The sequence below is a fragment of the Helianthus annuus genome, chromosome 10 (assembly GCF_002127325.2).
Source record: "Helianthus annuus cultivar XRQ/B chromosome 10, HanXRQr2.0-SUNRISE, whole genome shotgun sequence".
Lineage (NCBI taxonomy): Eukaryota > Viridiplantae > Streptophyta > Magnoliopsida > Asterales > Asteraceae > Helianthus > Helianthus annuus.
Window position 1 is genome coordinate 41,572,971 of NC_035442.2, and position 16,949 is coordinate 41,589,919.

A 16,949-nucleotide genomic window follows, 5' to 3' on the forward strand; every position below is an offset into this window, starting at 1 on the left:
CCTAGTTAGGGTCGGTTGCAGCCTTCTTCATCGGCGGAGACTCAGCGGTGTGCGGCGATTGATGGTTTCGTGATGGCGTTTGGTGGTTATTGTGTAACGGTCAGTTACCGGTTACCATACATAGGTATCCCCGGTTTCGAGTTGGCAAAACTTTTTGAAAACGAATGGCGGATCCAAGAATTTTTTTTTCCACTGGGTTCACTATTTTTAAATGCTCAAATTCCATAGAGTTGGACTTAAAAAAAATCCGGGTCGGTTGATGTCCGGTCGGTTCGGTTCGACGGTTCAGGTTTTAACAAATGCACTAAATTTTTAACAAATTCACTAAATCAAATTCAAGTTTCAATAAATTAACATCACTAAATCAACTATTCAGGTTTCAAAACACTTGCATTTTTGTGGCATCCATTTAAATTGATGGGAGTCCCATTAATCAAATAGAAAGCTACACATCTCTCATCATGTATAATTTAAAATGAAATTAAATCAATATATGCATCTGAAATCAAATTACTGATGAATACGATTGAACTAAATATCCTACAAAATTATTGGAAAATATGAACTTAATAAAAATTAAATTAAAATAGTGAACTTCATCTATATATACTTCAACATTAACGCTCTGTTCCTTAAATCTCTGGCTTAGTGAATTTTGAAACCAGCAACCCTAACATAGGTATTTGAATTAAAAAAGTAAAGAGTTAAGAAGAGCAATGATCAAACCCGGGTTAATCTATTAGAGAACTGACAGCTTATCCACTGAGCTACTTTCATTTTACATTTGTGAGTCCATTTCATAGAATTAAAATATTAATGGGCTCATTTGAGTTTCTTATAGATTTTTTTTTTTTTTTGAAAATTTCGAGTTTCTTATAGATAGTTTCTATTAAAAACACAAAACCAAGTGGGTTCGCATGAATCCGTAACCCACTACATAGATCCGCCCCTGTTGAAGACCTTCCTATCCTCAAGCACATGTTTTGTCCAACTCCAACCAGACCCTATATTTTCTTTGTTCGTTAACCAGACCCAACGAAAATGCTCAAAATACTTTTTAAACTTCTAAAACATTAAATTACTTGGTAACTACAATTCCAATTGAAGTCTATTACTCAAAGATCCAAACATAATATCCGAAGCCTTTAAAGCACAATGACCAACAATAAAATAAGATCAATAAAAATAGATCAAAATGTCATAACTAAAATAAAACATAGCAAAGTTGTAAAACCAAAACAAACAAGAACTGTGACTCACAGCTTGTCCTCAAACTCCCCGAAAGCGGTGTCATCTGCTCCTTCAAACCCTTCCTCTTACGAATCTACGTCACGAGTGTACTTGCCTGTGACCCGACTTCCATCGGGTCAAATGACATCATGTCCCAATGATCAAACACACATTGCGGGAAAGCTTGACCAGAAGTAGACGCCCTCCATGCGCCCAAAAACCCAAATGACTCAACCACATGCGCCCGCTATTTGTCGCTATTTCCCATTAAGAACTATGCTAGAGATGCACAAAATACCCAGAACCGGTTCCTATCCTACCCGACCCGCGAGTACATACCAGTTCCAGACCCGGGTGTAGAAAAAGAAATCGAACCCGACCCGACCCAACCCAACCCGACCCGGAACCACCAGACCCAGTTCCACCTCTACACGGCCAAAACCCGGACTTGACATGGCCAAAACCCGAAAAAAAAACCGGTCAAATACCTGAATGTACCCCGGAACTGGTTCCTACCCAGAAGCGCACCCGCAGCGCCTCTGTAGTATGAGCGTGTTATAGACCTGAACGATTCTTGACCCACCTGACAGAAGAAAAAAATAATTTCATAATCCATACCCATATAATAAGAGAAAAATGGAATAGATGTATGAACAAACCGTATCCCAGATCTGAAGTTTTATTGGCTTGTTGTCGATTGTGATCATCCAGGCCCCAAATTCAACACCAATGGTCAAATCATGAACTGGTTGAAAACGTTTGTCTGTGAACTGCAATAACAGGCATGATTTTCCAACCCCTGAAAAGAAAAACCATTGACATTAGTTACATTCTTCTATTATCAAGATTATGTGTCGATACCAATTATATTCAATTCTGATGGAGCTTTTCATTTCATGGAACATACAAGAATAAATGCATTGCTTATTAGATAAACCCTATCAAGAAGGTTAATTACTCCAGATATAGTTTACTACTGATATCCTAACACAAGTTGGATTGACTTCAGCTTTTGATGCAGAGATTACAAAAGGTTAAATAAAGAAACATGTAATTCGGGACCCTAGCTTTGAAAAACCATTACCAGTCACTTTGAACCTGTTGATCACACCCTTCGCCGAAAAACACCTATTTCACCAGAAACATCACACTATCAATCACCATATCTATCCATAACTTCACCTAAAGGGTCACCGGAACCTACCATGTGCGCCTTAATCCACCCAGTACCGCTGCCCATTTAGCATTCTTGTAATTCTTGGTGTATATTTTAGTTAAACTTACATAACTATCCCCATAAATTTGAAAATACCCTCTAATCCCCAACTGATGTAAATGTAGCTTATCATATCAAAACCATAAGATCAAAATATTGCATTTTAGTAATGGATAAGTCATTTTTGTATTATAAACATTTAATAAGATTTAAGAAAACTAATATATGAAATTGCTCATCAAACTTTTTAATAAAGTGACTCTAGTGGTTGTAAGTATAAGTATATAAATACAATGCAGGTAACTTTTGACCCGTCCAACCCACTCAATTTTTTTAGACGGCCAACAAATAAAAGCCCAGCTACTCGAGGTAACCCAATGGTAACGGCGACCCCATACGCTCGTGATCGCAGACAGCGCTGGGTAGCCCAAAACCACCATTTCCACTACAATAAAACAAATTTTATAAATTATTAATTTAAAAATGGGCAATAGTAGAAAAGCTAACTAAAAAAAAAAAACTATATGTGGAATTTGATCAATGTTAAAGATAAGAAAATAAGTATTACCATTTAGAGTCTTATAAACAAACCTGAATAATAGAAAATCGACATTTCATTATTACCTTTATAGCCAAAGCCTGCATTTTCAATTAATATATCTATCAGATTCCAAAAAAACTGCATATCTTTATAGCCAGAACCTATCAAGTAATCATTAAAATACAACCAGCAACATAATTATGCTATAAAATAATATATAAAAGAAAAGAAGCACATTGTTGCGGGTTACCTGAAAAAATGATGACAAACATCAACACAAAAACAAAGAAACAATATAATCATCTTAATCAAAGAAATGAATAGTATTAAACCTGGCATCAGTGATGAAAACAGGTCTATTACCATACCATACGATGTAATCGATACTTTCAATCGCTGAATAATCCATACCATACTGTGTAAGAAGCAAAATCTTCTTCACTATCAGGCAAGAAGAAAACAATATCGAATCTAACAGCATCTGTATAGTGCTTTGCCAGCATGTCTAGTCCTGTTCTAGCTGAGCAATTAACAACTTCCGTTAGTTTTCAGATTGTTAACACTGTTTCGGTAATAAGAAAATCACTTACATATCGTATCCAACCCCCTAACAACAAATGGTGGTCTATTGCAGTTAATGCCACAAGAATGCCTACCCTAAGATTGTCTTACAATCTTGAAACTCGAATATTAACACGATAATAGAGAGACACTTACAAGTCTCCAGCAGCTAATTCATAGAGATGAAAGTGACTAACAACAATTTCTTCAAATCCTCACCAACCAGTGGAATAAAGTCCTTGATGACCATAGGGGAAGAACATCATTTGTTGAGACGCAAGAACCACCACCATATCCATAAACAATAACAAAGATGAGCAAACCAAGGTTAGGGATTCAGAACCGTACGGTGAATCGCCCGTAAGCATCTAGATCTAAGAACCATTTCGAATGAGAAAACCGTAGATCTGAACCAACACTGAACAAGAGTAATGATACCGTCAAAGTGAAAATTGTAGATCTAAACCAGAACAGAACAAGAATGACTAATTGGGGACTCAAGAGTTCAATATAAAGGAATATTTTCATACCTGCAGCGGTGGATGGCTGGTGAACGACTGGAGATGAAAAACGATTGTTGCTGTAGAGAGAGAATGGGCGGTGTAATGAAAAGCCGTGTCAAGGTTTTGTGGAGCCAAAATCCTGTTTCAAAATTCAAAACCAGAGCCAAATGCCACCGATTTTCTCCCTCTTTCTCACATTTGCTCGCTCTCTCTTTGCAAACCCATATTTGTTCCAGATCTAGCATCCAATTTCCATTCTACTATGACACCATTTTGTGATTTTAGGGTTTTTTCTTGAACAAGATGAAAGAGAACTCGGATCCGAAGAGAGAGAGAAATGAAAGCAGGATGTGAATTTCAAAATTCAGAAGAACAAAAGTATGGAGCCATAATCTAATTTCAAAATTCGAAAGAACAAAATGTTCCCGCCTGTGTATGTTGAAAAGACTTTCAACACATTTGTGCTTTAATTGGTTGTACAAAATGCTTTAAAGACTTGTAAAGTGGCAAATAACCATTTCTGCCCTTCCTATATGCTTATTAAAGTAGTATATATATATATATATATATATATGTGTGTGTGTATATATATATGTACATATACACACAACTATTTTCCTCCAAAACTTTTAGTCAATGAGAGAGAAAATGACTAAGATGCACATCAGATAATATGCACATCAGATAATATGCACATAGGTTAGAGTTTACGATCGAGGACTTGGATAATGTTAGTGGTTTGGATAAAAATGAAACAACTAATGGAACCTGTGGAGGTAAATCGATTTTTTTAATCTTACGAAGGCAAATGGTTATTTTTGTCAAACCTCAGGGAGGCAAAGTCGAATTTAACTCTTTAGATATGACGTATTATAAAGTTTCGACTACGTCTTTGCAATATACTTATTTTTATTTACGTCTAGATGTAAATTTGACTCAAAAGTGAGTTGTGAATAGTATAGTACAAATAGCAGAAACATACATGTAATTAAAGTTGTCCCGCCGTTTATTTATTTTATATAATGTGATTATGTTCATCTATTTCGTCATTTAAGTAATATGATATAACGTTTTATAAAATTACGAATATTATCATTTAAATATCATTATTTTAATTACTTTTAAACACCTTTTGTTTTTCGATTAGAACTTTTCAGAGACAATGTATTATAAAATTCCGAGTACCCATTGCGCCATGCTTATTTTTATCCGTAGCGCCATGCTTATTTTTATTCATATCTTATTATAAACTTTACTCAAAGCCAAGTTGTGAATACTTAGGAGCTGTTTGGCAACTTCTAAATGGTTAAGTGCCGAACCAGTAAGGAGGTCTGAACCATTTAGTGCTGAATCAGTAAGAGGTCTAGTAAGAGGTCTGAACCATTAATAGTTAGTATAATACTTTAACCATTCAGAGGCAAATGTCTGACTAATTCAAATTGGAAGTCTTAACCATTCAGACTCAGTATAATGCTTAACTATTCAGAGGCAAATGTCTGAACCATTCAGACATGTGCTCGCAAAACAAACAGTCTGAACCATTAAGTACTAACCAATAAGAGGTAATTAAGAGCCTCATTAAGAGCTAAACAAACAGCCCCTTAATAGTAATGTAAAAGTCATTTAAGCACAAACATACATGTCATCAAAAATGCCTCGTCGTTTAGTTTTCTTAACATATAACATAACATTTTATAAAATATTGATTATACTTGCTTATTTTTATCTCTGATTCGATAATAGTTTAATTTGAACGGGTCAAGTAGAGTTACTTTTTTTTTGGTGGCGAACCACCCACTTTTGTTCAAACACCACGATACCCATGTCATATTTGTTTTCCTGGCTTTCTCGAAGTGGTGATAGAGTATTTGTGCCGGTAACCGAATTGTTACTAGTTGAACAACATCGGTACTGGTACCGTCATTCGTTTTTATGGTTTTCAATCGATGTAAAGTGTGTGTCGATATCCTTTAGGCATATATTGCAAATGATTTTTGCAGCTTCGTTCATCCTGTAAAAAATCCTTTTAATTTATGCTAGGATTGTTTCATTCTTCTTCCTTTTTGTAGTTTTTTTCCTAACTAGCGCTGTTAAATCCTCGCGTTGCGCGGTGGATGGGTATCAATTTGTTTAACTATGGTACCGACACTTGTTATAGCAACCAACAGAGAAAAAATAAAAATAAATGATGATATTACCAAAAATATACCAACATGGCGGGAATTTGGTCGGTAGCGGTTTGTTTCGTTATGCCACCATACTCGTTACAGCAACCCATAGAGAGAAAAATCTTGATATGACCGAAAAATACCAACACGTGATTTACATTGATAAAAAACAAACGGAAGTTATATAAGATACATAAAAAACCACATAACACATATAAAAAACCCTTGTCGGTATCGGTTTGTTTCGTTACGCCACATACACTCGTTCTTAGGGACCAGTGAAGCCGCCGATCGACAAGTCTGCCTTCTCGTCATCTAGTTCACAGGTTAGAAAATCTTCCACTTCATCTTCCACCCCTTCTGACTCTACACTCCAATCTAAACCACCAGCCTTCAACTTCACACCGAAGTCATCACCTCATAACCCCCACCACCATCCCGTTCCCGTACACCTAGTCCACCACCAGTTGTCCAAATAGCCCAAAACCAAACTGTCCACCAACGCTCCACTGCAGGTTTTACCGCAAACTCACCCATCACCCTTCCCGAAATCACTAATGACAAGTCTTGGCAAATCCCGTCCTACATCATAACCACCATTAACAACTCTTGTCAGTTTCACGATCGTGACGACGAGGATGCGCCCGCCCACATCAATCGTCTCGCTCGCCTTTGCAGCACCTTTGGTATCGAAGGTGTTAATCTTGATGCCCGCTATCTCCAAGTCTTCCCGTTCTCACTTGCTGGTCGCGCAGCCACTTGGCTTGATTCGCAGCCGGCATGTACTTTTACCACTTGGGCTGGACTTAGGGATGCCTTCCTAGCTAAGTATTTTCCACCTGCGAAGGCATCTCGCCTTCGTGATCAGATCCATTCATTCCAGCTGGAGCCTGGAGAACCTTATCACTTAGCTTGGGAGAGGTTTCAAACCCTACTCTCACATTGTTCCCAACACGGGTTGTCTGACTGGGCACTTGTAGAAAAATTCTACAATGGTCTCACCCCCGAGTGTAAGGCCCGATTCGACACCTCTGCAGGAGGCCATCTCATGAGAAAGAAATCTGTGGCCGACTGCAATGATCTCTTTGATAGCTTTGCTCATGCTGATATTGATCAATGTGCTACCAGCAGGACTTCCATTCCTGTTACTACTACTTCCTCATCTGTCCGAGGAGTAAACCAAGTTGGCTTGGATTCAAAGGTAGCATCTCAACTTGATTATATCACCAAAGAGTTGTTAGAGATTAAGAAAAACGTCGATAGGTGCGAGGTTTGTAGGGGAGGTCATGATACCGTAGACTGTCCAACACTTACCCTAGAACAGGTAGAGTATATCGTAGGTCAAAACCGAAGTCCAAGTAACCTGTTTAATAATAGTAACTCTAATTGGCGTAGTAATAATTTCCACTCCTCCGGTAATCCCCCTGGGTTCCCATCAGGCCAATATCAAAGTAGGGGGCCAGATTTCTATTCAAGTGGGGGTTCAGGTCAGTCAGGTTAATTTGCTAGTTCAGGTTCAGGAGGGCAGTTCAGTAGTGGGGGGTCAAATCAGGAGGGTCAGCCTAGGAGTGAGGGGTCAAATGCTAGTTTATCTAGGATAGAGGACCTACTTTCCCAGCTAGTAGTTAAGGACCAGGCCACTCAACGAACCTTAGAAGAACATGCTATGTTCCTCAAGAATAACCACTCTAATTTCTTGGACCTTCAAAGGAAAGTCGGGGACATTGCACGCCAATTGCAAGAACGACCTCCTGGTCAATTTACAGGAAACACAAAGCCGAACCTGTCTGGCCATTTGAAGGCAATTTCGACCCGTAGTGGTTGGATTTTAGGAGAGGTAGTGAGACCCGAGAGTATAGAGGTAGAGGATGAGGAGCCCGTAGATGAAGAGATTGAGATTGAGATGGAGGCTCCCGGTAAAGTGCAACCTAGGTTAATCCCAGCAAGTACCGCACACACCGGGGAGCCTCAAGTCGAGAGTAGTATAGAAAAACGACCCACACGAATCATTCCATCACCCACTGTTGATCTTTCCCATGCTCCATACCCGTCCCGTCTTAAAAACCAAACACACTCTAAAGAGTACGGGAAATTCTTAGAGATCTTTAAGCAACTTAGGATCAACCTTCCGTTCATAGAAGCCCTTCAATCCATGCCTAAATATGCCAAATTCTTAAAGGACCTTCTAAAGCGTAATGATAAGTTAGGAGAGGTCTCTAACATTCCCCTAAGTGGAGGATGTTCCGCCGTAATTTTGAACAAGGTCCTAGAAAAATTGACGGATCTGGGCCTTTTCACCATTCCATGCTTGTTCGGGAGTGATACCGAGTGTAGGGCCTTAACCGATTTAGGAGCAAGTATAAACCTCATGCCATATTCCATGTACAAGAGGTTAGGTCTAGGAGAGTTGTCCCCTACACGCATGTCTTTGTCCTTAGCTGATAGATTAGTGAAGTATCCACGTGGCATAGTCGAAAACCTTCTAGTTAAAGTTGACAAGTTCGTCTTTCCCGTAGACTTTGTCGTGCTTGATATGGAAGCCGATGAGAAAGTTCCTATCATTCTAGGACGCCCATTCTTGTGCACCGTCAAGGCCATCATTGATGTCTTTGACGGTAAGATCACACTCCAAGTCGGTGAGGAGAGAGTCACTTTCGAGATAGCACGTTCTATGGAACATCCTAGCGGTTCCGACAATCATAGTAGTCCTTGTCATTCGGTCTACTTCATAGAGTCTTTCTTATCATGTGTCGACCATTGTTTTGACTATATTAGTGGAGCCGATCTAGTAGAGGATAGGGTAGATAAGGTAGGCGAGGAAGTAGAGTTGAGTGAGGAAAAGGACGTGACCGATTGGGTCCCCGAAGTGTTAGAGTTGAGTGAGGTGAAGAGCGAGATCGAGAGTACACCTGTAGAGAAACCCGCCCCATTAGAGCTTAAGGTTCTTCCATCCCACTTAGAGTATGCTTTCCTTGGTGAGGGATCCGACTTTCCCATCATTATTTCATCTAAGTTAGAGGAGGGGGAAAAGGGTAGGTTATTAGGGGTGTTGAGAGAAAATAGGGAGGCCATTGCATAACGACTTTCGAACATTAAGGGCATAAACCCCGCCTATTGTACCCACCGGATACTCACGGAAGATGATTATAATCCGGTGGTGCAACCTCAATGACGCCTTAATCCGAACATGCAGAAGGTTGTTAAGAAAGAAGTGCTCAAGTTGTTAGATGCCGGGGTGATATACCCTATTTCCGACTCACCGTGGGTTAGTCTGACCCAAGTTGTCCCAAAGAAGGGTGGGATGATGGTGATCATGAATGAAAAGAACGAATTAATCCCGTCTCGTACTGTTACCGGTTGGTGTGTGTGCATCGACTACCGCAAGTTGAATGACGCCACCCAGAAAGACCATTTCCCTTTGCCATTCATTGACCAAATGTTGGAGCGTTTAGCGGGTCAAAAGCTGTACTGTTTTCTTGATGGATTCTCGGGTTATTTTTAGATCCCCATCGCACCCGAGGATCAAGATAAAATGACATTCACATGCCCCTACGACACTTACGCGTATCGCCGCATGCCTTTCGGGTTATGCAACGCTCCGGCTACATTCCAAAGATACATGGTTGCTATATTCCAAGACATACTTGAGACTTCTATGGAGGTCTTCATGGATGACTTCTCGATTTATGGTACCACCTTCGATCAGTGTCTCCTTAATCATGATAGGATGCTTAAGAGATGTATAGAGACAAATCTTATGCTTAATTGGGAGAAGTGTCACTTTATGGTGACAGAGGGGATAGTCTTAGGTCATAAAGTGTCTAGAGAGGGGATAGAGGTGGACAGGGCCAAGATAGATACCATAAGTAGGTTGCCTCCACCCACTAGTGTCAAGTACGTTCGTAGTTTCCTAGGTCATGCGGGCTTCTATAGGCGATTCATTAAGGATTTTTCTAAGATCACATGCCTCATGACCCGACTTCTAGAAAAGGATGTACCTTTCGTCTTTGACAAGGAGTGCATTAAAGCCTTTGACTTTTTGAAGGAGAAACTCATTAGTGCCCCCATCCTTGTTTCGCCCAATTGGAGCTTGCCCTTTGAGTTCATGTGCGATGCAAGTGATTATGCCGTAGGTGCGGTATTAGGTCAACGAATCGAGAAACACTTTCATCCAATCTACTACGCGAGCAAAACTTTAAATGATGCTTAAGAGAACTACACCACCACGGAAAAAGAACTCTTATCGGTAGTGTTTGCATTTGATAAGTTTCGCTCATATCTTGTGCTTTCCAAAACCATCGTGTTCACCGACCATTCCGCGTTGCGTTTTCTTTTCCAAAAGAAATACGCCAAACCACGCCTCATTAGATGGATTCTTTTGCTCTCCGAGTTCGACATCGAAATTAGGGATAAAAAGGGAGCGGAGAACGTAGCCGCCGACCATTTGTCACGCTTAGAAGATCCTAAGAGAGAGGAGGTACGTGAGGATTCGATAGGAGACAACTTCCCTCATGAAACCATAGATTTTGTTAGAGCCGAGGTAGAGGGTTTGCCATGGTTTTCGGATTTGGCAAATTACTTAGCAAACGGTGACATTGTGAAGGGTATGTCCCAGCAACAAAAGAAGAAGTTTCTTAGGGATGCTAGGAAATACATATGGGATGACCGTACCATTTTAGGATAGGTGGTGATCGAGTACTAAGGAGGTGTGTTTTAAAACTGGAAGGATTGGATATCCTTAGACATGTGCATGAGGGCTTAACGAGAGGCCATCACGGGCCGAATGTCACCGTACAAAAGGTTTTTGATAGTGGGTTCTATTGACCAACGGTAGTTCGAGATACTATAGAGTTCGTTAGGACATGTGACCGTTGTCAACGTACCGGCAACATCTCATCCAAGGATGAAATGCCCCAAAATCCAATTCAAATTCTTGAAGTCTTCGACGTTTGGGATATTAATTTCATGGGACCTTTCCCCTCATCGAGTGGGAATAGGTACATCCTCGTGGCCATTGACTATGTCTCAAAGTGGGTGGAAGCTCAAGCTTTGCCTACTAATGTTGCCCGAGTGGTGGTGAGATTTCTAAAGAAGCTATTCACACGCTTCGGTGTTCCTAAAGCCATTATAAGTGACCGTGGTACGCATTTTTGCAATTCCGTCATGGAAAATGCACTAGCACGGTACGGGGTCAATCACCGTCTTTCTACCGCATACCACCCGCAAACTAGTGGCCAAGTAGAGAATGCAAACCGAGGGGTGAAGAGAATTTTAGAGAAAACGGTAGGAAAAAGTAGGAAGGATTGGTCGGAAAAGCTAGATGATGCACTATGGGCATTCCGCACCACCTACAAAACACCGCTAGGAACCATGCCCTTCATGATTGTGTATAGCAAAGCATGCCATCTTCCGGTAGAATTAGAGCACCGAGCATTATTGTCACAGCCCCCAACCCCTCCCTGGGAGCGGGAGCCGTGAGCCAGTCAGATGGTATCGGTGTTTATTAATTTGGCAGCGGAAATTTTCAAAAGGACCGTAGTTAGGAAATATTTTTATCAGAGTCGAACACCAAAACGTTTAAAATAGATAAATGGGAAAAACCCGAGTTTTTGTTAATAATACCTTTATAATAAACAAGTGGGACAAACCCAATTTTCATTTGTAATATATTTATAGGGAAGAACCCTAGTTATTGAAAACAATTCTCCTTTTTAATTATGTAACTTTTTTGGCCAATTTTCTAAGCCTTCAGTGCTCTCCAGCTGGCTTTTATTGGCTTCATACTACGTTACGTGAAACACGTGTTTAAAATATTTTACCAGAAATACTGGTGAGCGAATCCCAGTTTAATCAAAACAAGTTCTATCATTTTACAGCATTAAGGGCGATCGCGCAATTACATTTGTTTATTTTTCTACCTTAATTACCACCCACGGTACTGTCAACCCGACTTGTGGTCATGTTACTACTCACAGTGTAGTAACAAATTTTGTATACAAAACCGCAACATACCGACAATAATTGTAGAATTACAAATACTCAATCACTGTGAAATATAATCTAAACAACTGAGGTTTTGTAAAAACAGTTTGCAAAAAGAGGAATTACTCACATTGCTATTTTGGGTATTTCCTTTGTGACTTCCTGGTTATAATCTATTAATTAAAAAATACGCATGCATTAGTATAATAACCCAATTTACATTAGTGATACCCTCCCCAAGACAGAACTCCAACGACTGAATCAGGCAGAGCCTTGACATGCGTTACGGAGCACTAGATCAATCGGGCAGCACTAATCTACAAGGGGTGTTTAAGTAGAAGCATAGGTATAGTGTTCAGGTGGGTGAGTTAGCTAGGTTCTGGCGCACTATATCGAGAGTGTCGTATTCTACCGGGGCAGTTGCGAGCGATATCACCGATCCAGTTCTTCGATACATTCACAAAATTCTCGCAGCTACGTTAGTTGGTAGAGGTCAGGGGGGAAATAAGGTAAATCAAGTGAGTTTGTTTTGTTTGATGTGTATGGTGGAGCGGAGGCCAGCGAACCTGGCTACTGTGTTTGCATTGTCGATGAAGAGGTTGTGGAGAGGTGGCGCAGGTGCCCGTATTTACTGTGGGCCGTATGTGACATGGTTGGCCGAGAGCCTTGGGGTGTTTCAGAGGTACCCGGCGGATAGGATGAAGGAGGGCCCAGACCCTTGCTTTATGAGCGTTAGGGATTTGCAGTCTGCTGGGATATTGGCATACACTGACCCGATTAGTTGGGAGCCCATACGTGAGGGTCCACAGGTTCAGCCTCCGCCTGGTTCTGGTGCTGCGGAGGCTATGCAGGGTGCTGTTGCTACTCATTATCAGAGGCCCTGTATTCGACAGGACATTCCAGCTAGGCAGTACCCACTAGCTCAGCCACGACCCGATCTACTTACTTTGGATTCGTTATATAATTCTATGCAGATGGGTTTCGGGGATTTACGTGTGTATGTTGATGAGCAGATTGGGGGAGTTAGGAAGGCGATGGAGGCAGGACAGAGGAGATTGGAGGATGGTATGCGGGTTCTGATGCAGAATTTTCATTTGCAGCCACCGCCTTCTTGGCGGCAGACTCAGGCAGGACCCAGTGGGATGTGGGCAAGTGATGAGGAGCAGTGGAATCAAGGGGAGTCGGATGACGAGGATTAGTGCGAGGATGCAGCAGTGCTGATAGATCATATCTTTTGTTTTTATTTTTATGTTGTTTTTTATCCTCACCTTTTGGTTTGTACTTATACTTTGGATATGTTTGAACAGGTCGGTTGGGATGGTTGGTTTGGTTTTTGGTTGAACTAATACTTAGTATGCTTATACATTATCTTTTGCTAGTATTTGGTTATGATATTTGTTAGGTTGATATTTGTTGCTGCTTTCGTTCGCGTGCCCGAGTTATGAATTGTTTGCTGAGCGCATTTGGATTGGAGGGCATATGTGGAATTGACTGGCACTTTGACAGTCTAGCATATTCAGCTAAGTCGTTTCACTTGTATATTTTGTATTTATCTATTTCGTTTTTAGTTTTTAGTTTTTATTTTTAGGTAGTTAGTTTGAGTCGTATTCTCATTCTTGCATTAGGGACAATGCAAACTTTAAGTGTGGGGATGGGATACATGTACATAGTAGTAGTAGTCGAGTCATAAAAATTTGAAAAAATACAAAAAAAATAAAAAATAGAAAATCCAAAAAAATTTGAAAAAATCAGAAAATGTCTTTCGAATAAAGAAGTTTGCAAAATTAATACGGAAAATGATAGAAAAGATGGATTTTTGTTCGGGTTCAAATAATGATAATATGAGACTAAAAGAGTCGAGCTTGTGTTTAGTTTGGGATATGTGAATAGGCCCGGTTTGGTTTTAGGTCCCTTTGATTTAATATTACGTTAATTGTCGGTCTACTAGTGGGTGCTCATCTGGGAAAAATGAGAAATTGAAACCGCCAATAAGAGTATAAAGAATACCGTTATAAGCTAAATCGTTAGAATTTTTTATCATGAGAAAAGAAAAAGGAAAAAACAGAATAAATGAGCTAGAAACTAAGAAAAGTAGCGCAGGCCTATGTAATCTTGGTTGGTGTCGCAACCCCCTATCCCTTATCTATCCAGGGAACGGGCGGACGCGAACTCAGAGTTTCGGTGGTATCAGCTTGTTAAATTGGCAGCGGAAATTACATCAGGACCGTAGTTAGGAAATGTTTATCAGAGTAAAACCACCATATTTAATATTAATAATCACATGGGCAAAACCCAAGTTTCTTATTACAATACATTTATAGGGATAAACCCTATTTTATTGAATTTAAAACATCGTTTATTAGGTAACTTTTATAGCCATATTTTTCCCAAGCCTTCAGTGCTCTCCAGCTGGCTTTTTACTAATTGGTTGTCACATTGTGTTACCTGAAACGCGTTTTAAAAATATTTGTCAGTGGGAAATACAGGTGAGTGAATCCCAGTTTAATCAAGAAACATTTTACTAATTAAAACAGTATTGAGAGCGATCACATTGTTTATTTCTACACAATTACTCATTCAGTACTATCAATCCTGACTTGTGGGTCATATTACACATTGGCTAACTCATTGTCCAATGGTAACGTACTGTCATCCCCGACTTACTACTCGCGGTAGTAAATTTTGTATACAAAACCCCAACATACCGGCAGTAATTGAAGAACTACAAAGACTCAATCACCGCTTAATCACATTGTAAAATAATTAAAGTTTTGTAAAATATTCCAAAAAGGTTAACAAAAAGAGGATAAACTCACATTGCTATCTTAGACTTTGCCTAAGGGTTTCTTGGGAATAATCTATAATTTATACAAATGTGCATAGGTTAGTATTATAACCCTTTGAAAATATTAATGATACCCTCCCCGAGACGGCATTCCAACAACTACATCGGGCAGAACCACGACAGTTGTTACGGAACCCTAAATCAATCGGGCAGCGTATCTATTACGAAACTGGGGTTAGAATACTTACAACGGAGCAGAACCTCGCTAATTAGGGGGTATAATACCAGCTTTCTATGCCTAATATTTCAGAAATTGTGATTGAGAAATGAAAACTGAACGAACTGAATTGAAGCCCGAGGCCTCCTTTATATAGTTGCTGATCTCGACTCTGACGCGGCCCGCGTAAAAGATAAGCGGGGCTTACGCGGCCCGCGTTAACTAAACGAAGGTCTTACGCGGCCCGTCTAAACTAAAGAAAATTAAAGGAATCTGGTTCTAACCCTTATACCGCCTGCGTAAGGGTTGGGGTGGGTCTACGCGGCCCACCTCAGCCCTAGATTAAAACTTTTATTTATTTTAACTACTATTTTATATATTTCGGGCTCGGTTTTCTTATATGGGGTGTATATAAAGACATATTGGGACATTTTAAGATATACTAGGGTGTCGGAAATATTATGAGGGTGTTGGTTTTACCGAGGGTTGTTACAGTCTCCCCACCTTGTTTTAGAGCTCGTCCTCGAGATCTACTGGAATAAATGCGGATATTTCCGTTACATTTCAGATTTAAGCTCCCATGTATACTCAGGTCCTCTTTTGGAGTCCCACTTAACTTTGACCAGAACTAATCTCTTGTGTTTGAGATTCTTGACTTTCCTGTCTTCAATCTGTAGAGGCCTTTCTACAAACTTGAGTTGTTCATTTACCTCTATATCCTTAAGAGGTACTATTAGCGATTCATCAGCTAAGCACTTTTTGAGATTAGATATATGAAATATATCATGTATTCCTGCCATTTCCTTTGGCAGTTGTAGCTGATAGGCTACATGTGCTATTCTTCTAATAATCTCAAAAGGTCTAACATACATAGGGTCTAGCTTTCCCCTTTTTATGAATCTTACTATTCCTTTACAAGGAGAGACTTTTAATAATACTTTATCTCCTACTTGAAACTCCAATGGCTTGTGTCGATTATCGGCATAGCTCTTCTGTCGGTCACGTGATGCTTTCAGTCGTTCCTTGACTTGAATAATCTTGTCGGTTGTTTCTTGTACTATCTCAGGTCCAAATAGTTGCTTTTCCCCAATTTCTGCCCAACAGACTGGGGTTCGGCACTTACGTCCATAAAGTGCTTCGAAAGGTGCAGCATTGATACTTGTGTGATAACTGTTATTATAGGAAAATTCTATTAAAGGTAAGTGATCGTCCCAATTACCTCCAAAATCAATTACACAAGCTCTAAGCATGTCTTCCATTGTCTGAATTGTCCTTTCGCTTTGTCCGTCCGTTTGAGGATGATAAGCCATGCTTAGATTTAACTTGGTTCCCATGGCTTTTTGGAAACTTGACCAAAAATGAGAGGTAAATCGGCTATCCCTATCAGAAATAATTGATAAAGGAATTCCATGTAAAGAAACAATTTCATTTACATACAATTTAGCTAATTGTTCCATAGTGAAAGTTTCCTTCATTGGTAAGAAATAGGCTGACTTGGTTAGCCTATCTACAATCACCCAGATTGTATTATTACCTTTTCTTGTTTTGGGTAATTTGGTAACAAAATCCATTGTTATCAATTCCCATTTCCAAACTGGCATTTCTAACTGCTGTAATAAACCTGAGGGTTTCTGGTGTTCAGCTTTAACTTGTGAACAGGTTAAACATTTAGAAACATAGGCAGCTATGTCCTTTTTCATTCCTATCCACCAAAAATTCTTTCTTAAATCCTGGTACATCTTATCA

General features: G+C 39.8%; 2 protein-coding genes across 6 annotated transcripts; one reads left to right on the forward strand and one right to left on the reverse strand.

Annotated features, from left to right (window-relative positions):
* Window positions 1–1,090: 1,090 nt before the first annotated feature.
* On the reverse strand, window positions 1,091–4,459 carry LOC110884812 (ras-related protein Rab-2-A-like). 5 transcript variants are annotated; one of them, XR_004868806.1, is made up of 4 exons: window positions 2,435–3,031; window positions 2,315–2,358; window positions 1,890–2,029; window positions 1,091–1,813 (listed from the first exon to the last, which is right to left on the reverse strand). XR_004868806.1 is itself a non-coding variant. In XM_022132523.2 (4 exons), the coding sequence occupies exons 2-4, from the start codon at window positions 3,129–3,131 to the stop codon at window positions 1,658–1,660; spliced, it is 390 nt and encodes a 129-aa protein (XP_021988215.1). In that variant the 5' UTR covers window positions 3,132–3,966; window positions 4,079–4,459; the 3' UTR covers window positions 1,091–1,657. The 5 variants fall into 5 exon arrangements, 2 of the variants coding, with proteins under 2 accessions (XP_021988215.1, XP_021988217.1); XM_022132523.2 differs by lacking the exons at window positions 2,315–2,358; window positions 2,435–3,031 and adding exons at window positions 3,038–3,966; window positions 4,079–4,459; XR_004868805.1 differs by having other exon boundaries at window positions 1,890–2,358.
* A 3,426-nt stretch (window positions 4,460–7,885) lies between these two features.
* On the forward strand, window positions 7,886–9,298 carry LOC110881432. The gene is made up of 2 exons (XM_022129693.1): window positions 7,886–8,135; window positions 8,319–9,298. Exons 1-2 carry the CDS (start codon window positions 7,886–7,888, stop codon window positions 9,296–9,298), a joined length of 1,230 nt encoding a protein of 409 aa, XP_021985385.1.
* The last annotated feature ends 7,651 nt before the right edge of the window (window positions 9,299–16,949 follow it).